The 26478-nt window shown below is 40.9% G+C and overlaps 1 protein-coding gene across 2 annotated transcripts in view; it reads right to left on the bottom strand.

The window, feature by feature from the left end:
* DLGAP2 (DLG associated protein 2) overlaps window positions 1–26478 on the bottom strand; it is an 802299-nt gene that overhangs the window by 44483 nt on the left and 731338 nt on the right. For both annotated transcript variants that reach the window (XM_063916664.1, XM_063916665.1), the window contains 2 exons: window positions 15385–15464; window positions 13363–13778 (listed from right to left, as the gene is read on the bottom strand). In XM_063916664.1, the coding sequence (XP_063772734.1) occupies window positions 13363–13778; window positions 15385–15464 (496 nt within the window). The remainder of the gene's footprint in view (window positions 1–13362; window positions 13779–15384; window positions 15465–26478) is intronic.

Genomic DNA, 26478 nt, shown 5'->3' with positions numbered 1-26478 from the left:
TTCCAAATGCAAATAACAATATCCTGCTCTGCAGAACAGTGGAGCAACTGCAGGAGTCGGGGGGAGCAGTAGAAGAACCTAGTACCGACCCAGCACATATATGTGCACGTTGGTCTCTTTTATACACTGGATAGCGTATGGAATACAGTATTGATACTAATGATGGTGTAGCTAGTACAGGCCAGTGTTTCCTAACCATGGTCCTTGGCACATTGACAGTACAGGTTTTTAGTGATATCCATGCTTGATCATAGATAGTTACATCAAAATAACTGAGGTACTAATTAACCTGTGCTCAAGTATGGCTATCCTTAAAACCTTTGCTGTTAATGTGCCTTGAGAACAATGGTTGGAAACCTCCGGTATAGGCTGTGTCAAACATATTTAACTAATGTAAACATAAGTGGTCAGGAAAAGCTTAAACTTTCCATATTAAATAAATATATCAATAAATAAACAAACAAAAGAACAAACATAACAGAAGAACCAGTAGGAGACAGAACTGCATTTTCTAAGCACATGTTCGCCCATCTCATTGTAAGGCGCCTGTCTCTTCTTCCTGGCAGCTACTCTCTGGTCAAGTGCACTGATTAAGCACTCAGATCTCCACACAGAGCAAACTTGGTAAAAGAAGCTTCCACACTGGGCATGTGTAGCAGCTCCGCTTTTTCCCTTAAACTGCATGATGGGGCAGCAGCTGTAGTAATCATATTATATACTATTACTATCATGGTCATAACAGGGTAGGGGGTTTCCGGGAAACTATGCTATTACATTTATTTGCTAAACTGAACACCAACCCCAACTGCTTCTGGCATTTCTAGATTCTCTCTAACATTTAATGGCCTGCTCTCTTTTCCAGCCACTGTACTCTACTTTGACTTCAGAACAGAGGGGTCTATTTACTAAGTCTTGGATGGAGATAGAGTGGATGGAGATAAAGTACCAGCCAACCAGCTCCTAACTGCCAGTTTTCAAACCCAGCCTCTGAAATGTTAGGGGTTTTCTCCGCTGACTTTATCTCCATCCAAGGCTTAGTAGACCCCAGAATACCAAATTACTAATAGTGGACCCCAGAATACCTAATCATCTGTATAAGTGAAAGCAAGGGTTTATTGTGTTACACAGCTGCAAGCAAGCTACAAGTTTGATTTTGCCTTTTAGAATGACATAATGCAGAGGTTCACAAACTTGGTCCTCAAGGCTCAGCACAGATAGTTAAATCAGATCGACTGAGGTACTAATTACAGTAAGTCACCTGTGGCCAACCATGGATATACATAAAACCTGAACCATTAGGGTGCCTTGATGAATGCGTTTGGGAACCTCTGACAAAATGTGTTTTGTATATTGTATGTTCCCTGAGTTCGAGCAGCAGGCCACTTCTAAAAAATGTTTTAATAGTGGACTTCTCCCACACCATGACACCCACTTAACCCATCTGCTGCTCCAGGGATCGAGAGGTCCTCTCCGATGCCGCGGCCTCTGCTCTCACACTCCGTAGAAAATGTGGACTTGATTTTGGATGCTGATCCCACCTCAGTGCCGACCATCAATGCTGCCCGCGCAGCTCCCTTTGATGGAACCACATCTATTTCACCAGCCGCTGGCCCAGGTGTCTGCCTCTTCTCACCTGGTAGATGCACTCCAGGCACTGCCGATCTCATTACAGGACCCCTGCGTCTCTGCCTGCTGCCGTGTCAGCCAGATCCCAGTGGCCATTCCTGCTTCTTCTCTCCATTTCCCGCAGACCCAGAAACCTGCACCTTCTTGCCATGGAAGACCTATGCATCTCTTCTGGACCCTGAGCTCTGAGGACCTGCTCCCTCACTCTGCTGTCTGGAAGTGCTTTGGAGCAGCATTCTGCCACCATCTCACTGGGACCCGCACATCTACTTGATCCAAGGTAAGCACTGCCTGAGATGCCCCCCCCCCTCCAACTCTCTCTATACCATAGCTTCATATATATCTATATATATATATATATATATATACATCTATCTATCTATCTATCTATCTATCTATCTATCTATCTATCTATCTATCTATCTATCTATCTATCTATCATCATTATGTCCAGCCTGTGCTCCCCTGCACTACAGCCTGCCTGGGAGTCAGAACACTACAGCCTGCCTGAGGGTCACTGCAAATGTTGCCCATTGTTTTTTCACATTTTTTTTTGGAGAGAGGTTTCCCCAGACAAACCTACAGGCTATCAGCTGTTTTTCTGACACCAGTGAGGCATCTGACTCCATTTACACTTATTGAGGACCTTATAGAAGTCTAAAGAAACCTTTATGCGCTTCGCATCTACCTATAACAAGTAAGTATACATGTAAGAATTCACTCAAGTACCCATCTATCAGCACTGTGGGTGTCGACATAAAGGAAGGAGATACTTTCTATTGGATTGGGACTATCCACACATTCATTCTCCATTTTTGTTCACCAAGTGGTGGACTCTGTTATACTTACAGTATTACACTATTGCATTATTGTTTTTTTTTTTATGTGGTTACCATTAGATAACACACCTTCCCATATGGAGAAATCATCATATTAAAAATAAACTCAAGTATTTGGCAATTTGGAGCGCAAGTGAGATTGTACCTTTTTTTCTAGAAAATACATACAGTCGACATTTCAGACCCAAAGGGACCATCATTGGGACATAGCAGCAATATAGATGTGCAAGGTAGGCAGCCAGGGAGATAACTGATGACCAGCAACACTGGCCAGATTTAATTATCCCTCTCAATTATCAACAGTATACACCCACTGAAACAGTCCATCATGGGATCACATTAACCAGGAAATAAGCTGAACCAGTAAGTAATACCTATAGCCAATACATACAGCGATTTAAATCATCAGAGCAAAAGAGCAGGGTTTAACTAACCTAAACCGCTCTAACATACCATAGCCGGCTTAGTATAAATAAAGAAAAATACATTGGCTCCCTGAAACCGGAAGTCAGATGTGTTCCACCAGTCTGTGGAAGGCACAGCCGTAAGCGGAAGTAGCGCTCATGGCTAGCGTTAAGCTCAGCTGGATACAGGTACCATATTAACACAGCAGCAGGAAGCTTTATGCGTTCCACATTGCGTGGAATGCATAGCGCAACTTTATCAATCACAAACCGATAACAAAATAACAAATATAAGTGTACTGTATAGCAGAGGGGTAGTTAAATCCAGAGTGGGTACACCCAAAGTGCCACACAATAGTAAATACACATTAGTATTGTTATATACATATAATATTACACACACACACACACACACACACACACACACACACACACACACACACACTACAATTTAAAAACAATGTAAAAACAATGCCTGGTCATTTTCAACCAAAAATAGGAAGAAAAGAAAAAAAACAGTAGAAAATGCCAAAACATAAAAAAAAAAAATAATAATGTTGAAAATAAAAAATAAAAATGAGGATACTATCCTCCAGATATAAACCTAAATATAAGGTCTATATAATTATTTTATTTCAAAAATATATTGTAAGGATTCGACTCATTCAACCCTCTCGGAGTCAAAGTATCTAGTAAAAAAATCCATTTTGCTTCACATTTACGTAATGCTAATAAGCGGTCACCTCCACGCCGTGGCTTTGGTATGTGGTCAACTAACATGCACTTAAGACTCGCAATAGAGTGTCCCAGTTGCATAAAGTGCACGGCTACTGGCTTATCCGATGTCCCAGTCTGTACCGCTGCTCTAATGGATGACCTGTGGTTGGCCATCCGGTCACGGAAACACCTCTTGGTCATACCCACATAATATAAGCCACAAGGGCACACTAAGACATAGACCACAAAGTCCATCATGCAATGAAGTCTGTGTTTTATTGGGATTTTTCTACCCGTATGTGGGTGAGCCAAAGAAGACCCCATCAATAGGAATCTACAGGTCATGCAATCTGCACATTTTAAACATCCATTTCTGGGTTCTGGTAACCAGCCAGCCTGCTGGGTACTTTGTTTAAGCATAGGTCGCATCAGGAGGTCTCGCAAATTGGGTCTACGTCTGTATGCACACAGCGGAGGTTCAGTGCCAAGATTTTTAAGCATATGATCCGACTAAATGATCGGCCAATGCTTAGCTACAATATTGCGAACATGATTCGCAGCCACATCATAGGTGCTTGTAAAAATCAACCTCTAAATGGAGTCTAATCAGAGCGGAGCCCAGTAATTCACCATGTTTGCAACATGGGAAGAAAAGTCCAGCTGTCTGTCATCAAAATAAATGATTATGATCAGAAAGATAACATTTATTATTATAGCAAAGTTATTTGATAAATAGATTAGCTGCATTTGTATGTGATGCTTTTCAAAGGATACTTTGAAAGACCTAGCAAACTAATAACGTTTCCTGCCAGCAGTAACCTACGCAGCGCGCCCCAGATGGCTGCCTCGGATGGTTCCTCCGTGGGCAGGGTGTGCTTCATTTGGATCTTTCCATGCAGGACATAGAAACTGACACGTGTCAGTTTTTCCATACATGCACTTGGCCCTTGTATGGCTCATCTCCCACCATATAACCTTCGTAGTGCGACCAACCTGGCAGCCTTATCTGATGCACTTGTGGATGGGATGAAAAATACATGGACCTGATAGTTTTGTTGGAACCCTACTCTGCAATCTCCCCATTTTGTGTTATCTCTTCTAGGGGTGGCCTTTTAGGGCTCACCCTGGGTAATCCTACGCAGTGCTCCTAAGATGACTGCCACACCTGGTACCTTGTGAGGGTGGAATACACAACCCCTGGAGGTTATTACCCAAAATGCCTACACCAATCATACATTATGCTTTCTGTGTGCTCAAGGTTTTTTTTTTTATATGTCTGTGTGGTTTATCTATTGATGTATTACTTAAATCTTCTGTATTATGTGCATTGTTTGAGTTCAAGTTGGCGCTGCAGATGGCTGCCTCGGTGCTGCTCTGTCAAGAAGCCTTCGTTTTTAGTCTTACATGTATAACATGTCTAATATGTCGAGATTATCATACAGTTGCAATGTGCAGTATGAACTCATACGTGTAATGTTTGTAATGTATGCTTCTTATGCTATATATTCCTCCTTCATGTTGCTGCTTGGCATTGCATTGTACCACAAAAAAATTCCTAGTGTACATAAGTACACCTGGCCAGTAAAGCTGATTCTGATTCTGATGTAAGCAGGCAAATCTGACTGACAATGTACAAGAAGTCTATACACCAATGTCAATTATATCTAACCAAAGCCAAATCAGTTTATATGCATTCAACAAACTAAATTACAGCTCTTAGGAATGTTATGGAACACAGGACATAATGTAGAATGTATGCCCTCTAGCCCTGGTGAAATAATAATTATATTGTTTTATTTGTGAAACTAGGATTGATTAATGCTCTTGTTTCCATTAATGGCACAAGCCTACAGTATGAGTGTCTTGCTACTGGCTCCTTTTTTATCTAATAGACATAACAATGTGACACCTACATTTCCATTCTATGCATGAACTAAAATACTGTTGCATAGTTAAGTAGTGTGTATCACATCATGTTGTTGTATACTGTATATCTAATGGCTCAATGTCTGGGGGCACAGACTGATATATCAATGCGTAAAGCTGGCATAATGTTTGGCATTGCATGTTGATATATGGCAGAGGTTCTCGAAAAATGGTCCTCAAGGCACCCCAGCAGCCCAGGTTTTAGGGATATCCATGGCTCAGCTCAGAAGGTTACATCAAAATGACTGAAGTGCTAATTAAGTTACCTGTTGCCAAGCATGGATAAACTTAAAACTTGAACCATTCGGGTGCCTTGAGGACTGTGATAAAATACAAATTATAGAAACTACTTAGTGCGCAGATTTAGCAGCTAAATCAGTAATTCTCTCCTATGAGGTTCCTTTAACCCTCACCACAGGTGCACAAGAAAACAGAAAAAAATGGAGAGTTCTACTTAACTAGCGCTGATTGTGATTCCTTTCTTATTCCATATCATTCCATTGGTTTATCCAGAAACAGTTATCACATGAAAATGAAAAAATGTGATGTATAGTGAAGTACAGTTTTAATTAATTATGACAACACATATACATGACACATATAAAACAATACAGATAGGATCAATTATTCAAATAAAAGCAATCCCCCAGAGATGCACGTGAGGCAATCAGTAATTACCAGAATATGTGGGAACTGTAGTTTAAACAGTCCCTATCAGCGCATGTGTCCCAAAATGGGTGCTCCGGATCAGCCCATATGCTACACAGATAGTCACTGCTGGATACCGGATCAATACAGTCTCCTCACGGGCGTCTCCGACGGGAAAACCGACGCGTTTCAACTCTCTGCTGGAGTCTTTTTCAAGGTTCAGATGAATAAGGACTGTGTTTGAGAACCTCTGATATAATGTATAGGGACACATCAGTAGCGGATCTTGCAACGGGCAAGCAGGATTTTTGCCCGGGGTGCCGTCTTCCGGAGGGTGCCGCCGCCGTCCGGATGGCGCTGCCGCAAGATCCGCTACTGGTGCCACCCAGTGCTGTGTAGATGTGGTGCACGATTAAGTCATCTCGCACCGCACTGCATTGTGGGAGCAGCACATAGACGCTAGAGGTCATAGTTAACCTCTAGTGTCTATGCGGTGCTATGGGAGAGACGTCATGACGTCTCTCCTATAGATCCAAGGAGCGGCGCTGGCGGCCGGAGACGGAGGGCTGCAGTGGTCGGGAAGCAGGATCGGGGATTGTGAGTATTCATTTATTTGTATTTTATTTTTTTGTAAGCGGCGCAACTAGGGGGCACAACTCTACAGCGGGCACAGTACTGGGGGCAATACTACTGGGGGCACAACTCTACAGAGGGCAATACTATTGGGAGCACAACTCTACGGGGGGCACAGTACGGGGGGGCAATACTACTGTGGGTACAGCTACAGGGGGCACAGTACTGGGGGCAATACTACAGTGGGCACAGTACTGGGGGCACACCTACAGGGGGCATAACTAACCACGCCCCTTTTCCATGAAGTCACGCCCCATTTTTTTGCCCTGGGTGCCACAAGGTCTAGATCCGGACCTAGGACACATGTCGATAATACATCATTGCATAGGCTTGTAAAATGTGTGACGCTCTGCACAGACAGGTAATATTAGTCAATGGCTGGTATAATGTGTTGGGCACAGACAGGTAATACTAGTCACTGGCTGGTATAATGTGTTTGGCACAGACAGGTAATACTAGTCACTGGCTGGTATAATGTGTTTGGCACAGACAGGTAATAGTAGACACTGGCTGGTTTAATGTGTTGGGCACAGACAGGTAATACTAGTCACTGGCTGGTATAATGTGTTGGGCACAGACAGGTAATACTAGTCACTGGCTGGTATAATGTGTTGGGCACAGACAGGTAATACTAGTCACTGGCTGGTATAATGTGTTGGGCACAGACAGGTAATACTAGTCACTGGCTGGTATAATGTGTTTGGCACAGACAGGTAATACTAGTCACTGGCTGGTATAATGTGTTTGGCACAGACAATTAATACTAGTCACTGGCTGGTATAATGTGTTGGGCACAGACAGGTAATAGTAGTCACTGGCTGGTATAATGTGTTGAGCATAGACAGGTAATAGTAGTCACTGGCTGGTATAATGTGTTGGGCACAGACAGGTAATAGTAGTCACTGGCTGGTATAATGTGTTTGGCACAGACAGGTAATACTAGTCACTGGCTGGTATAATGTGTTTGGCACAGACAGGTAATACTAGTCACTGGCTGGTATAATGTGTTTGGCACAGACAGGTAATAGTAGTCACTGGCTGGTATAATGTGTTGGGCACAGACAGGTAATACTAGTCACAGGCTGGTATAATGTGTTGAGCATAGACAGGTAATTTCTTGAGTTGGATTTTGCAATGTTATTACAAGTATACCCTAATATATATATATTGGGCATAGACTGTTACACTGTAATGTGATGAGTACAGGATGCAGAAGTGTGTTGTGAACATGCTAGTGTAATGTGACCGGCATAGATTGGTATAATGTGGTTGCCAAAGCTCAAAAAAGGAGTTGGCCAAAGGCAGGTCAAATTTGATGAAGATATATCATTCCAGTGACCCTATGTAATACAGAGAGCATCCCAGTGACCACCATACCAGAAACAAGCACCCTATGTAATACAGAGAGCATCCCAGTGACCACCATACAGGAAACAAGCATATCTATGTTTGGGCTGGCCCAATGAAGTGTATGGAAAAAGAACAAATAGGTAAAGTAAATAAATAGCCACAAGCAGCACCCTGAGTCATCGACCCACCAAATAATCCCGGTGAAGTTTATAGCCAATATCCCCAAAGATAATAGGTGTGTTTAGGCAAGTAAGCAGTGTAAGAAATAGTAATGGGGTAGCAAAGAGTTATAGCCACAAAGAGTACTAGTTGGTACATGGGGGGCTATTTATTAATTAGTGGGTTTTAGATGAGATAATCATTTCTTATCGCTGCTTACCATGGCAATAACAAATTCCTGTCCCTGCAATGTTAGAAGTAAAGTGGTCGCTAATGTAAACTTCCCTTTTGGGAGCCAGCAATGCTACTGTGTGCATACTTGGAATGCTGACAACATATGTGCGGATCCCTATACGTGTAAACTGTGAGGAGTGTAGCCTACAGGCTATTTGGCTAACACTTTCTGCAGATGGCGTTAGCTACAGGGCCAAGCTTGGTAAATTCGGCAATTAAGCAGCCTCATATCTCTGATATCTGCTGCAGTCCCCCATAGATACATCCAGCATATATAGTAATAGAAGTGTTTTTTGTAACTGCATTTAAAGTAGCAATTTTTTTTTATTTAATTTTTAAAAAAGCAAAATCAGGATTATTGCTTTGGACAGTATACATTTTCCAACCCAACACACAGGGTTTTGTCTTTTAAAAAATATTACAATTTAAAATCCCACCACAAAAATTGGTGTAAATTGGTATTTTTTTTTTAATTTTAACTGGTCTGAGCTCTGTAAAGCACATTGGACCATAAGGGCAACATATGGCACACTGAGTTACCAGGCACTGGGCAACATATGGCACGCTGGGTGCATAGGGATTGAACAATGGGCCACAAGGGGGTGTCCAATATATTGTATCCTGGACCACTAGCGCCTGGGCTCTAAAGGGCACACCTAGTCTCCAGGAACTGGACAAAGGATTGTACATTTGTACAGATACTCACAAATCCATTGTATAGTATACCCCCTTCCAAGCCAATTTAACCACAAGCATTGCAGCTATGACAAGTTGGACATTCTGTGCCATTTAATTTGCTACAAAATTATCTCCCTTTGTAACCAACTTGGAATGTAGTCTTGTCTGCTGATGTCACAGAAAGTCTTGCCACGCAGTTTATCAGAATCCTATATTATAAATTTCTATTATTAAATGGTGGAAGGGATTTTGTGTCCATAAAGGTTTTAGTAAATTTAAGTGATTTGAATACATGTGTTCCTGTTGGACAAATTAAAGCTAGGGTACAAGGATACAAGTACTGCATATTACATACTATAATGTAATATAATCTATCCAGAAATCTAAAGCTTTGTCATACATCTAGAGGTAAATTAAAGTGTTAATTTCCTCTGTGGGATTATTATGTAGTTATTTATCATAAAACCATCACATAATTACTCATCTTAGATTTTGTTCAGTACGCCTTGGGTTTATATAGAGCATATTAATGTGACATTATTACGCTACAATGGTTTATGTACATTAAGAAACATAATGTGTGTCAGCTGTCGGCAGTATGGATTTACAAACAGTGACATCTATTTTACTGACTGAATAGAAAGTAAGCAACATACACACCACTATATGTTTGTGCTGTTAACTATGTGTTAATAGACACAGACATGCCCTGTTAAAAGCAAATACAGCTCTTGGGCGAGATATCTGTAAAGTGCTCAATAGCCAGTCCCTTGTGTAATACACAAATATATATCCCATTACCATATACATATAAGCTGTCAAAGTAATCAACATTTCAACACTATAAATAGATATACAAAGCACTTCACCGGGTGCTGCCGTTTCGTATAGAAATGGTGCCACCTCATCCCAAACAAGGTTCATATAAAGCTTAAGAGCTCCCACCTTTCCAGTACAAATGTAAACATACATAATGATAAAAGCCATATACACAGGCAGGCATGTAACTAGGGGTGTGCAAGTGGTGCTGCCGCATAGGCATCCTGCAGCCAGGAGAGCTGCCCAGAGGGTCTTTAGGTGTCCTTCTTCCTGGCTCCGGAACAGAGTGGACAATTACGCAGAATAGGGCAGGCTAGATAGGCCAAGAGGTTCTTAACAAAATCTCTAATTTCCTGATTCCCACACCCTATTATTCATCCCTGGCATCATATTCTATGTTTCTATGGGGCAGATTTATTAAGCCTGGTGAAGTGATAAAGTGGAAGGTGATAACACACCAGCCAATCAGCTCCTGTCATTTTTCAAACCCAGCCTGTAACATGGAAGTTAGAAACTGATTGGCTGGTGCGTTATAACCTCCCACTTTACCACTTCACCAGGCTTAATAAATCTGCCCCTATGTTTCTATCACTCTGCACTGTACATACAGTAAGCACACAAGGGTATAGGCATATTATTAAAAATTTAAAAATGTTATAGTGTTGTAAATCCATGTAAAAATATCACCAGAGTGTGGACACAGCAGTTGTGTTTGCACTTATTAATAGTAAAATGCAAATAAGCATTTTAACAAGTTCTTTACTCCAGGTTGTTACACAGATGCATATGCTATTCAGACTGGAGTCATGCTGCTTTAGAAACTTGTGCCTAATGCGCCCTACACACTGGGCGATAACACTGCAAGATATGAATGATCTCGTTCATTAATGAACGAGATACCGTTCATATCTTTCAGTGTGGAGGCACCAGCGATGAACGATGCGCGGCCCCGCGCTCATTCATCGCTGGTGTCCCATTGCCTGTGCATGCAGGCCAATATGGACAATCTCGTCCATATTCGCCTGCATTGCTATGGAGCTGGGTGACGGGGGGAGTGAAGACACTTCACTCCCCCCGTCACTGCCCCCCCCCGCCGCCGGGTGCCCATCTGCCGTATCGGCGGTCGGGCAGCTCGGCGGCGTATTGCCGTGTCTGTAGGGCCCATAACTCTAGTAGTGTATTACAACTGATAATTTATGAGAAAAAAATTTAATAAATACACTTACAAACATTCCATATAAAACAACATGGTGCATGAATGTCAGTGTCAAATGTATAAATAGGCTAGCCTCCTAATAGAATCAAGATGAAATTGTGCATGTACTGTATATGTAAATATAATTACTTAAGATAGTACCCAGGTAGGATCAAGACTTGGAGGCATAGAATTAAACTGTAGGTAGAATATTACAGCAGCTACCTGCCAATGTGTATTGACATTAGATCTCTTTGTCAAGGCAAATGGAGAGTACAATGTAGTGGTATGTCCAACCAGACTAAAGCCATTACCGGTACGATAGAGCAACCGACCAGCTGACATGGACAAGTGGAGGAGCGACGGTTGGGACACAGCGTGCCCCGAAACGAACGTTGGACAGTAATGCAATAATAAATATCTTCACCTGATTATCAGCCTCCCGAGCGCCGCTGAATCTTGTACAATATATATATATATATATATATATATACAGGTTGAGTATCCCATATCCAAATATTCCGAAATACGGAATATTCCGAAATACGGACTTTTTTGAGTGAGAGTGAGATAGTGAAACCTTTGTTTTTTTCAATGTACACAAACTTTGTTTAATACACAAAGTTATTAAAATATTGTATTAAATTACCTTCAGGCTGTGTGTATAATGTATAAGGTGTATGTGAAACATAAATGAATTGTGTGAATGTACACACACTTTGTTTAATGCACAGAGTTATAAAAAAATATTGGCTAAAACTACCTTCAGGCTGTGTGTATAAGGTGTATATGTAACATAAATGCATTCTGTGCTTAGCTTTAGGTAACATCACCATGATATCTCATTATTGTATGCAATTATTCCAAAATACGGAAAAATCCGATATCCAAAATACCTCTGGTCCCAAGCATTTTGGATAAGGGAGACTCAACCTGTATACAGGTTGAGTATCCCTTATCCAAAACGCTTGGGACCAGAGGTATTTTGGATATCGGATTTTTCCGTATTTTGGAATAATTGCATACCATAATGAAATATCATGGCGATGGGACCCAAGTCTAAGCACAGAATGTATTTATGTTTCATATACACCTTATACACACAGCCTGAAGGTCATTTAATACAATATTTTTAATAACTTTGTGTATTAAACAAAGTTTGAGTACATTGAGCCACAGAAAACAAAGATTTCACTATCTCACTCTCACTCAAAAAAGTCCGTATTTCGGAATATTTGGATATGGGATACTCAACCTGTATATATATATATATATATATATATACATATATATATATATATATATATATATATACACACACAGGTTGACTATCCCTTATCCAAAATGCTTGGGACCAGAAGTATTTTGGATATCGGATTTTTCCGTATTTTGGAATAATTGCATACCATAATGAGATATCATGGCGATGGGTCCTAAGTCTAAGCACAGAATGCATTTATGTTTCATATACACCTTATACACACAGCCTGAAGGTAATTTTAGTCAATATTTTTAATAACTTTGTGCATTAAACAAAGTTTGTGTACATTCACACAATTTATTTATGTTTCATATACACCTTATACACACAGCCTGAAGGTCATTTAATACAATATTTTTAATAACTTTGTGCATTAAACAAAGTTTGTGTACATTGAGCCATCAGAAAACAAAGGTTTCATTATCTCAGTCTCACTCAAAAAATTCTGTATTTCGGAAAATTCCGTATTTTGGAATATTTGGATATGGGATACTCAACCTGTATATATATATATATATATATATATATATATACCACATCTGCATCCTGATGAAAATTTAATTATTTACATTGAAACGTTGACAGACAGTATCCTGGGAGTTTTGTCTTGATTTATTCGCCGAGAGTGCCGCCTATACAGATGTGGTATTTTTGAGGGAGGTTCATTCCTCTCCCATTGGGAAGGCACCGGCTGTTTGAAGTATTTGGATATTTATGGAGTGCCACCTGACTGGTCGATATATATATATACACATATATATATATGTGTGTGTGTGTGTTCATTTTTCCTCCTTACCCTGATGAAATAGTTAATTTGTACTACACAGAAATTGTATATATTATATACATATATATACATGATTGGTTTCTTACTTTCTTCGGAAAGGTCGTTCTCCTCTGCTTCCCTTTCCATGTCTTTGCACCAGTCTTCCATTCTTTTTGTTTCTGCATGAAGCAACTTCATAAACCATGTTCCATCTTGCCGACTGGGTGATATTCTGCCTGAGTCCACTGCTTCATGAGCAGGCTCTAGCCATGGGTCTGGTGGTGGGAGATTTGATGTGTCTACTGGTGTCCTATAATCTTCTCTGTAACTAAACAAACCCTGAGTCCTTACAGTTCTTACTGCACCATACTGAGTTGGAGTACTAGGTTCAGAATGTCTTTGAAATGAAGAGCCAAACTGTAGACCCTTATCTTCCATTGTGATGTGACCTGGGAATCCTTCTAGTTCAAGGTCAGCTTGCACAGCTGCTGTCACACTGTTTGACCGCTTGAATCGTCCTTGGCTAAACACATGTAAACAGAAAGAGGTCAATACAATTCTAACCATTTGTGCCCTGAAAATGGCTACTATTATGAAAATGCAAGTCTGCCCAATCTAATAAAAAGACTCCAAAATCCCAATTGAATATGTAATGCTTATAATAATATAACAGTGTTTTACTATGTGAGGCATGTTAGCTGAGGGCAAAATATTTACAAGTAACTGGCTGGACAACAGGGTACAGCGAGTAGTGGTCAACGGGAAGTCTTCAAGTTGGATACCAGTAGTGAGCGGAATACCACAGGGGTCAGTACTCGGGCCACTACTGTTCAACATATTTATCAATGACCTAGAAATAGGCCTGGAAAGCACTGTTTTAATCTTTGCAGATGATACCTAAACTGTGTAGGGTAATTAATTCTGAAATAGATGTGTCTCTGCAGAATGACTTATCTAAACTTGAAATCTGGGCGTCTAAATGGAGAATGAGGTTCAATATAGAAAAATGCAAAGTTATGCATTTCGGGACTAAAAACAAACTTGCATCATACGTATTAAAGTCTAGGGGTAACAGTTTTGGAAAAAGATTTGGGGGTACTCATTGATAATAAGCTTAATAACCGTATACAATGTCAAAGCGCAGTAAAGAAGGCAAGTAAGGTGCTTGCGTGCATAAAACGGGTAATTGAGACAAGGGACGAGGATGTAATCCTGCCGCTGTACAAATCATTGGTACGTCCGCACCTGGAATATTGTGTTCAGTTTTGGGCACCACTGTATAAAAAAGATCTCAGTGAACTCGAAAGGGTTCAAAGGAGAGCTACTAAATTGATTAAAGGGCTAGAGGGACTGGATTACAAGGAAAGGCTTACTAGGTTGAATATGTATACACTGGAAAAGAGGCGTCTAAGAGGAGACATTATTAATGTCTTCAAATATGTAAAGGGGCACTACAAAGAGTTATCAGAGGAATTATTTATTAAAATAACTCAGTTTAGGACACGTGGGCACTCGTTGAGGCTGGAGGAAAAAAAATTCCATAAGCAATAGAGGAAAGGGTTCTTTACTGTTAGGGCAATAAGGATTTGGAATTCCTTGCCAGAGAAAGTGGTAAGGGTGGACTCTGTAAATGCATTTAAAAAAGGAATGCATGAATTTCTGATTGAAAAGGATATCCAAGGTTACAACATTTAAAATACTGACGTTGTTAATCTGGGTGTAAAATGAGTTATAGTTGTTAACTAGTCATAAGACATTCTTCAGCAGGTACAGTAAAATCAACTCAACTTAATATAGAATACAGGTTGAACACGATGGGCATTTTCCTCTTTTCAACCTCAATTACTATGTTACTATGTTACTAATACAGCCCAAACATGATGGTTTCAGGACTTTAGAGTTATAATTAACATAGAACGACCATGTATATAGGCCTCACATTGTACATCAAACATGCTCAAAATATAGTGATTTTAGCGATAAAAATGGACAAACCCTTTTAAATATATTTTTCTACCTAAAGCAACTAGAATACAATGATTAAATTAACTGTGATAATGAAAGTAAACCCCAAATAAAATATCAATTGTCAGCTGTGTAATAAATATGTACAGTATGCCTAATATTACCGTTTTTCATCTTCCACCTGCACCCCCACAGAATGATATTCTCTTCCTTTGCTTTCTGTATCCGAGTCAGCTGCTTCCACCTAATTAAGCAAAGAAATATACATTTAATTGAAAGTCATTTATTTACAGTAAATTCCCATACATATCATTTGCCATCTGGCTCGCCGTACACACTGCACGATAGGCACAAAATCGCTGGCAATATCGCTAGGTTTGATGTGTAACACTGACAACCAGCAACAGTCTCTAGCTATCAGCGGGAGCATGTAATTATGCGTACACACTAAGCGATGCAGGCGATAAGTAATTACAAAATAGCATATCAGCCCGTCTTCGCTCCAGTCTGAACCCAGCTTTAAGTACAGTGACCAACTGAGACACTGAAGAAGTTCGAGTTGGTCTAAAACACACATGTTCATCCCAATCCAATTCATCCCAAAGGTTCTCATTGGGGTTAAAATCTGGACTCTGAGCTGGCCAGTACATCCAGGTTAACAAATTTTCTGTATACCAGTGCAGCGTCGCCCTGGAAACATGACATTGCAAAGCCAATTATGACCTCCTTTTCAAACTCAGCTCCTTCAAGCAAGCTTCATTAGCATATGATCTAATCAGTGCCCTTCTACCCATTTTATACCTTCACAAACGTGTCTGCGGCAGGAGCACACCATTTAGCTTGCACGCTGGAATAGGATGTCCAACTACTTTTGTCTACATAGTGTATTTTATAATTATAATATGCTATAATGAACATTTGCGGGAAAGTATAATAAAGGTAAACACAAATAGTTGGTATAATTAATTGCCTAAACAGACAGAAAATAATTAACATTTACTAACAAAATTGCCAGAGTGCTGCCCTGGGGCAACTGGCCATCGCTAGCTTGGTGTGGTCCCATGCCCTGGGCTTAAACTTAGTGTTAGGGACCCACTAGATGAGGTCACCTAGACGCTGGCTGGTGGGCGGATATTTTTTGGCAAAAAAATATGCCAAGCAACTCGATTTTGCTCTATGTTAGATTTGCAGAGTTTATTAGAATTATTCTGATAGTGTTTGGTACAATAGAGTGTGCATCGGCATTATATTTTCTCTTTCAACAAAGAGATTTTACATGAAACATTATCTGGTTGGCCACAGCTGATATAATGACATTAATGGTTAAAAGACAACTACTGTTTGATTTTCATACATACCAGTACTGTGTTTCTGGAGGAATATGTACCATACTAACCGACTTTTGGGCAGCTCTTTCGGGAGAAAGCAGCCAGGTTGGCTCAGCTGGGTGTGGTGCGGGAGTGTGGCATAACTAAAGGGGTTGCGGTGGAGGCGGTACCAGGGGGTGTGGTGACAATGAAGCATCATTGCAACCATGCCCCCCACTTTACAATGCTGAGTTTACTGGCATTATACAGCAGGGGTAATGGCTATGATGACGTGATTCACCCAGAATTGTGTCATCGGTGTCCGTTTCTTTGCTAAGTGGGCGGTCGGGCTGGGGTTTTCTTGTCAAATCGGGAGACTTGCCTGTTCTTCCGGGGGGCTGGAAGGGCCACTCGATTTTTGGGAGCCTCCTGGACATTCCAGGAGAGTAAGCAAGTATGATATGTACTATATGTCATTTTCTTACATACCAGTATTTCTTGAGAAATGTGTATAGTATGTCATTTTCTTACATACCAGTATTTCTGGAGAAATATGTATGTCATTTTCTTACATACCAGTATTTCTGGAGGATTATTATGTCATTTTCTTACATACCAGTATTTCTGAAGGAATATGTATGTCATATTTTTGTGGTCAGTGAAGCAAATAGATTTCAAAAGCTGGTTGGTATTGTTCCTCAATGTGTCAAGCAAATGATTATTAATGAAGTGTATAAATGATACATTTGCGTTTTAGAAAGCATCTGACCCAATAAAATCATTATTTATGTTGCAGTGACTTTGGTTCACTTAACCTCAATGAGTTTAATTATTAAGATTAATTACTCAAGCTTCAGAGACTTTTCGGAGGATGATTTCTACCTAATAACACAATAAATTATGTTTTTTAATACTGTTTTCTATTTTTATTCAGTGGATTCAGAAGGAACTAATTCATTAATAGTGCTGTTTTACAAATTTGTCTACACATATTGGGGGTCATTCCGAGTTGTTCGCTCTGTAAATTTCTTCGCATCGCTGCGATTTTCCGCTTAGTGCGCATGCGCAATGTCCGCACTGCGACTGCGCCAAGTAAATTTGCTATGCAGTTAGGAATTTTACTCACGTTTTTTTCTTCGTTCTGGTGATCGTAATGTGATTGACAGGAAGTGGGTATTTCTGGGCGGAAACTGGCCGTTTTATGGGTGTGTGTGAAAAAACGCTACCGTTTCTGGGAAAAACGCAGGAGTGGCTGGAGAAATGGAGGAGTGTCTGGGCGAACGCTGGGTGTGTTTGTGACGTCAAACCAGGAACGACAAGCACTGAACTGATCGCAGATGCCGAGTAAGTCTCGAGTTACTCAGAAACTGCACAGAGATGTCTTATCGCAACATTGCGAATCTTTCGTTCGCAATTTAAAGAAATTAAGATTCACTCCCAGTAGGCGGCGGCTTAGCGTGTGCAAAGCTGCTAAAAGCAGCTTGCGAGCGAACAACTCGGAATGACCCCCATTGATCTGCAAAAACATACTACACTGCACCATTTAAATCCTTGTTATTAAAATATATAGCATAGCAATTCATTATTGAAAACCTTCCTTTACTAAATACTATACTAAAACAAAAATATACAGCGAGAAAATCTGTTATGATTAAATGGATTTTTTATATGAATGAAACCACATACAAACATGAACTGAATGACTAACAATGGACTGTTTCACACAGTTTATGTTTGATAGGGGATATACAGAGGGAAATTGAGTGTAGACATTGTCATCAGGGCATCAGTATCACTTAATTATCAAATATGAGTACTGTCAATTGCACTATTATTATTATTATTATTATTATTAGTAGTAGTAGCAGCAGTATTATTATTATTATTATTATTATTATTATCATCTTTCATTTATTAGATGCAATTTGGGTTATGAAGCACTGGTCACAGTCCAAATATATAAATGATGTAATCAAAATGTCAATATTTACAATGTCAACATTCATACTATCAACATCACAATATTGACAATTATGATGTCAAAAAATTGTTAAAAAGTTTCACTTGTCGACATTTTACACATCGACATTCTGCATGGGCCGGCATTAGAGGGTTAGGGTTGGCCTATGGGAGGGATGATTAGGGTTAGGCACTAGGGGAGAGTTAGGGTCAGGTGTTAAACTTTCCTGCGGGAAGTACCACTGGATCGACCAGAAGTCATTGTTAGATGACTGATGGACCCAGATGACAGCACTGTAGCCATCGTACCCACCATAGCAGGTGAGTCACCACTAGACCACCAGGAACTAGACCGCCATGTCGACATTTCATCAGTGACCACATGATGAATGTTGATGTGGTCAAGGCCGACATTGCAAGCATGTCGTGATTCTCATGTCTACATTATGAATGTCAACAAATTATATAATGCCCAAATACAAGGGGCAACAGATAGAGTTTGTACATACAAGAGCACAACTTTTAGATATATCTAATTATATTGGCAGATTATATAATTATGTATTGACAAAGAGAGAGAAAGGCCATGTTCGCAAGAGTTGACATTTTACATATGGGGGTGTAACCTCTAATTGGGATGTAGTTGGCAAACAGGATGCCGGCAGTCAGAAGACCGGTGCCAGAATCCAGAATCCCAATAGTCAGCATCCCGAACATAAGTATGCCGGCAAGGGATAGGGTTAGGCTGCGGGGGGAGCGGATTAGGGTTAGGCTCCAGGCGGAAAGTTAGGGTTAGGCTGCAGGAGGGGAGGGTTAGGGTTAGACTGGGTAGGGAGAGTAACAGGCAGGGTAAGGGGTAGTTTACCTAAATTATGAGTTGGAATGCTGCTGTCGTTATTCTGACTGCCAGCAGCCTGACTATTGGATCCCATGCCCAACCCTTCTAATCACCAAGTGATGTTTCTCATAACATCTATCTAAGGTGAAAGCACAACATTATTGCCTAGATTAAGGTATAGTGAAATTACTCCTGAAAGCAGAAGTGGATTTAGACCTTATGAGACCCTAAGCAAAATACCAATTTGGGGCCCCTCCCTCAAACTATCCATACCACTATATTTTCATTCCTGATTTATGCCCCTTACATTATTTGTAGTTTTTCCTCCTTATATTCAATTACAGTATATTACGTCCCCCTCCCTGTCCCCTCACATCTAATTTCCATTATTACACCACTCAGTTGCTTCATTTTAGATCAGTGCTCCCCTCACTGAATGTAGCAGGTCCCCATACCCCATTATTACTTACTGGCTGCATTGTAAATTGCTCTGGGTGTCATGCTCGTTGAAAATGGTGTGATGCTCGTTGCCAGGGGTGAATGCACATTGCCAGGGGTGAATGCTCCTTGCCAGGGGTGTAATGCTTGTTGCCAGGGGTAAATGCTCTGGATGTCATGCTCATTGAAAAGGGTGAATGCTCTTTGCCAGGGGTGTAATGCTTGTTGCCAGGGGTGAATGCTCAGGGTGTCATGCTCATTGAAAGGGGTGTAATGCTAATTTCCAGGGGTGAAAGCTCGTTGCCAGGGGTGTAATGCTTGTTGCCAGGGGCAAATGCTCTGGGTGTATTGCTCGTTGCAAGGGGGTGTAGATTATTAGAGCTACACTAAAAGGTCTACCACTGATGGTAGACATGCATTAGGTCCACAGGGTCAAACGGTCAACATAGAATAGGTAGAAAGTAGGAAAGAACAACTGGGTCAAATGGTCGACATGTAAATGATCGACACAAAAAAAGTAGACACAATTTATTTTTATTTTTTTGTAGTGTTTTGTCACTTTTCTGCCACAAACAAGCCCCAATAATGTACAAAGTTGCTTCGCTCGCCATGCTTCAGGCAAGGTGTCTTGCTCCGCTACCGCTGCGCTCGGCACAGGTTACTATTCCCTATCATAGTCCATGTGATTGGTAAAGTATGAAAAAGTTGAAAAAATAAAAGAAAACACTTGTATCTACCGTACGTGTGTTGACTATTGCCATGTCGACCTTTGACCATGCCGACATTTCCCCTGCCTTCCTTTTACATGTCGACCTTTTGACCCTGTCGACTTAATTCATGTCTACCATTAGTGGTAGACCTATTGACTGTAGACCTTTCTAGTGTAGATCTATAGTCTGGATACCGTTGAAAGGGCTATAATGCTCAATGCCAGGGGTTTAATGCTCGTTGCCAGGAGTGTAGCATGTTGGCGCAGGGTAGTGACTGGCCCCGCCACCAGCGCTGGGTGCTCTCAACACTTCCGGGTAATGCTGCAGTGCTGTGCAGGGACAAGCATGACCTCTAGCATCTGTCTCCTCCAAGACGGCGGCCATTATAGGAGGGACATTAGCAGATTTACATCTGGATGGCTAGTCCACAGTCCACATGGGAATCTGCTGCACCCCCCCATCCCAGTGGCTGCAGGGGCTATAGTTACGCCAGTGCACCCAGTCACATTAGTGTTGACTGTATTATATATGAGTGCCTATCCGCCCACCCTTACTGATTGTAGCAGCATAACATTTCCCCCAATCCCTTATAATACCCATTATTACACCCCTCAGTCAGTGTAACTGTATTGATTATATAGCAGTGCCCCACTGATTGTAGCAGGCATCTCCTACACACATGGTAGTACTTAAAATAGAGTATAATAGCTTATTGATATATTACAAGTCAGTGTGAGATCCTGTCCCCCAGCTATGATTGTAGCAGGCGGATGTTTTTCACTATACTTAATATGACACTTTCCCCCTCCCCTCCCGGCCTGATCAGAATTTGAAGTGGATGTTACACAAAATGTAAAATGTACTGTAATAAAGTACACTGAAAGACCTTGTGTTTTTTTCTGTGTGCCTCCCGACTCCTCTCTCTGCACGTCTGATGTCATACACACGTGTGTCATGACGGGTCACACTCACAATACTGCAGGACTGGAGACACAGGCATGTGCTGGAGCCGACACCCAACAGCTGTCTAATCACTTACAGCCTGCCGGGAATATTCGCCCAGCTCTCAGACACTTTAGGCGGCGCTCGTGGTCCACCGGTAATGCCCTTTATACAGCCTTGTCGGCAAGCCCCCTAGGACCCACAGGGCCCTAAGAATTCACTTTGGTTGCCTTGTGGTAAATCCGCTAGTGCCTAAAAGTGTTGATAATTCATGATTCATATTATCTTACTACATTAATTAGTAACAACATTTTCATAATGAAAACGCTTCACTTTGTGTAGGCTATTCAGCCTTATCCATTGGATTATTCGTAGAGATGATTGTCTATTCTGAAGTTTGTGATATACAATAGTTTGTTTTTCCCCAGTTTTTGTTATTTTGCTGAATCAAGCCATTGCTAGATTTTTAATTAATATTAATATATTTTATTTCATTTTATGTATATTTTTCCTACATGCATTCACAACAATTAGCGGGAACCTTTCCTTGTGATGCGTTGCAAATATATGTAAATTATAAAGGTTGCACCTCCTGGGTTATTTAACAATAGGGAATTAACTGAACAAAATAAAAGCTAAAAGTTTATTTGCGGTGTGAGCGGCATTTCTTCTGTGATGATTATGGGATCATTTAAACCTGATTGAATAAAATTATCTTTAATCTGCACTAAACTGATCTTTAGAGTTTGGGGGTTGTTAGCGTAAAATTGCCAAAGTGTGCTGGGTGTGGCACGGTGAATGGTATTATTGGGCAATAATGATACAATCCACAGAGAATCATGTCATTAAGCCTCTGGACTGCCAACCTCAGTGGGGCCGTGAGCATATTCGGAAGGCTTACCTAGTATCTCAGGTGCCAGGCAGCATTCACGTGAGTTAGGTTGTAATAACTGCTTATGGTAAAGACTAAGAGTAGGATGCAGGGATTTCTGGCACAGAGAGAGAAAGGGTAATAGTCTCCAAGCTAATTATGTTTATAAATAAGAATCAGCACCCTTGAAGATGAACCTGGCCATCAATATAAATTGCATCCATTATGGATTTTGTAGCCATTCAGAATACCACACTATGAAATAAAGGGAATGGCTATATAGCTCTATACATTTTTACAATGGTATATTCTGGAGCGTAGTTTTGTATATCAGACATGACATACTGCACCTCCCAATATTTCCAAAAGAAAAAGTAGGACATCACAAGTAGCACCATAGTTTCTCCCAATTCCTGCACTTGGACTGGGCCAGCTACACCCACATTCACTCAAACCCACTCAGCTTCCAGATAAGACCAACACCGTTATGTGTCTCAGGCAGTCCCAACAACAAGGAGACTATTTTGTTGAACAATGATATGGATGCTGATCAGCGTCTAATCTCTGAAGATGTCAGTATACTGTATCACCAATGATGTTCCATCTGCGAAAGATGCTTCTATTTGAAATTTCTGCTTTCCACAAGCAAAGAGATTTGATCTATATACTGTCAGCTCTCGTAATCATTTTCACATAGGGTTGCTATTACTATTCTTTCCATACTGCTGTAACACTGTTTCATTTTGCCAAAGACAAAAAGCAGAGAAAGCGGTGGGAGCAGCTGAGGTCACCACACAGTTAGGCAGAAACCTAAATAAATGAAAGCTATTGTGTTCTGCCTACACATAGCATTTTCTTAATTAAAAGTTGATGTGAACACACAGTTGGATGAATAACTCGTCATTTGGAGGACAATATACGCAAAACTCTAAGCAAATACAGTATATGCACATTTAGCTTTAAGTGTGTAGTGCTTACCAGTGCCGGACTACCAAATAGGCAGAGTAGACACTGGCCTATGTGCCCTGCACCTTTTAGGGGCCCTGCGACAACAGATAAAATACATGGTTGAATCGCATTATTATGACCGCCTCCTATATGTGACGTTGGCAGTGTGTAGCCCATGAAGTATGTCACTGCCTGGGCCAGGCTCTGAGGACCCATGGGGTTGTTGCAGGTCGGACAGCCAGATTACTCCCAGCCACAGTGTGCTCCCTATGGGGTGGCAGGCACTCTACTAGACTGGGCCCTAGAGCTGGTTACAGCTAGCAAACAGGCAGCATGCATGGAGACTGAAAGTGCCAGTGGCATTCTGAATTCAGCTCTGGCTGTAGACAATTAGAGCTTGCAGACCAGCAGCCAATCAAGAACCATTGCAGTCACTCCTGTAAAGCTTCCGATTCACAAGCTCTGATTGGTTCACGGACAGTGCAGAATTTAAAATGCCACTGGCGCTGTCAGTCTCCATGCCTGCCTCCTGTTCACCAGCTGTAACCACCTCCAGTGCCCGTCATTGTCCCACATCACTATCACCCAGGCCCCCTAGCTGTCCAGGCCCAGGACTACAGTTCCGGCAGTCCACCATTGATGGCAGGCCTGACTGATCCAGCCTATCAGGGACCCTTGTTTCAGGCATTAACAGTTTTTCCATTAAACAGATTTTAGACATGGGAATTTGGTCATACAGGTGGCTTTCCTGTCTTCATTTTTTGTTCAAATGTGGACTCTGTAATAATGGCAGCGTACTGTATGGCTGTAGTATGATATGTGGGCATTAGAGAAAGTCTTTCCATAATGCCTCTTGAACTGGAGAACTAAAGCAGATGTGAGCACAGCACTGGACTAGTGTGTAGTACAAAGCTAGATATCAGTAGTTTGTAGGTAGCTTTGTAAGATGTGTAGGTAGGATAAATGCTCATTTTTATTTGTTATAGCTTTTGCACTACATTTACGTAACATTTTATCACATTCCCTTTCAATATGCACCTGAATGGCAGAAGTGTATTATCCATTATACTTACATAACTGCAGTAGGAAATTAATGCAGCACAAACTGCAATACTCAAGCATCATAGCTGTAAAGATGGCAGCCTGGTCCCCAATACAGCACAATTTTTTATTTATCGACCTCAAATCACTGTCAGTAGTTACTATAGCAACACATTTTAGATGATATATTGAGGGCTAATAACTTATTCATTTTGTTTTTCTTTTCACTAATCTCTAGCAGCAGTATAGTGAAGGTCCTGACTTAGGAATTTCTATTGTCCACATCAGACAATTCTAAAGTGGTGTGAGACTAACATTTACCAGATGATGCACACGATGTTTTTCTGGTGAAACATTTCTAATTTATTGTCAGACTGTCAAATCCACATTGAAAATCCCATTGGTGATCCAAATGCTAAGATAATACAATACACCTCTCCATTAGAACAGTTTTGTCTATCATCATTCACTCCACCCACAGGAAGCAACACCTTGCTGCTGACTTTAAGCTCCACCCCAGCTCTACCTAACACCCTGTCTTCCATTCAATGAGTTTGACATGGAGATGGCCAATTGGAGGTCATATATCAATATTCAGAATCAATTTAAGATCTGCATATATGAATCAATAAGGAAAAAAGTTAGCAAATATTAATATGATCAAGTATTGATATTTGATATAGCACATGCAAAATTGCAGTCCGCACCAAGCCTGAGGCAGGGGCTGCTGCTCTGAGATCTGAGATTCTGAGAGAAGTGTCTTCTAACAGGGCGCTCTCAAAAAATCTCAGGACAGCCCCAAACAAATGCAGCACAGAGCTGGGATGGGAAAAGCAGCCGTGTGGCTGGGAAAGAGATCTTAACATCAGAATTGGTAATTATTTATAATTAAAAAAATCTATAAAAATCAAAATTAAAAAAGTGCAATAAGGATTGGAATCTGATAGTTCTGAGATTTTGGTGAGTTAGCATATAAATATAAAGCAGCATGTTTAGTAAGGCAAAACCATATTATTGTACTACATTTGGCCCAAGGTGTTCTGTTCTATCTGTCTGAGTGCAGCCCCACCATAACATCTGCCAGTAGGAGTCCTTCCAAACACATGTAAAGAAGTCCCTTACTCTGTGGATAGTGCCTGTCTTGTTACTGTAATAGTTGGCCACTCGCCCGTAATGGCCGGGAGGCTCCCTAAATCGGGCAAAGCTCCCGGCACCCTGGGGAAGTAGGCAAGTGATTTACCTGCACCCCGACACCCAGCCGCTCACTTACTAAATTAAGTGGGCGGACCGGGTGACCGATGACTTGATTTGCGCTGAATCGCGAATCGCGTCGTACTCATTATAGCCACGCCCCAGCTATACAATGCCGGTAATCTCGGCATTATATAGTGGGGTGTGTGGCTACAATGACTCGATACAGTAGCCACGGCATCACACATAGCCTTTCCATTGTGTCACGTCCCCTCTCCGCCCCCTAGTTGAAACCACACCCCCTGCACTGCACGTTGTTGTAAGGACCTAGCTGTCCCCTCCCGCAGGGGGCAGCCAGAAAGTCAGCAACCATGTACACTGTAAATACTCTACAGCACAATGTAGTATACAAAAGATAAAGCTAACAAGACAGGACTTAACAGAAAGTGCCATCCAAATGGTAGCAATGTTAAAAGTTATTTACAAAAATATTCAGTTCTTCTAATATCGAAATGTCAAAGCAATATAACAAAATATATTTTAAATTGTTTTATGTTTTTAAGTTACAATATAAGAAAGGACTCAGCATGCATTACTGTCATTTCCATAAGGCTGCAATGCTGTCTAATATGAGCATATTTTGTCAGAGCCACAAAACAGAGAGAGCAGTGGGGGCAGCCAAGGTTGTAACACAGCAAGACAAAATCATTAAACGAATAAATATATGAGATATTGTGTTCTGCCTACTCACAGAGTATTGTTAATTAAAGCTGATGTGAATGCTCAAGGTTGTATGAATATTTTGTCTTTGGGTGTACATAATACATTCTGTAAATAAAGCAAAACGCACACAAAATATATACACATGTTGCTTTGACTGTGCCGTCTTCTTTTACCCTAATTGTGCTAACACGCAGAGAATGTTTTAATAAAGGCACAATGTAGCTAGATAATCAGTGCCCTCTGAAGAATAACCATTGTTCTGCTACAGCAGGCTAATATACATGTTTCAT

This window comes from Pseudophryne corroboree, chromosome 4 (assembly GCF_028390025.1).
Source record: "Pseudophryne corroboree isolate aPseCor3 chromosome 4, aPseCor3.hap2, whole genome shotgun sequence".
Taxonomy (NCBI): domain Eukaryota; kingdom Metazoa; phylum Chordata; class Amphibia; order Anura; family Myobatrachidae; genus Pseudophryne; species Pseudophryne corroboree.
The sequence above is the reverse complement of the archived record's forward strand: the minus strand, read 5'-3'. Positions and strand labels throughout refer to the sequence as shown.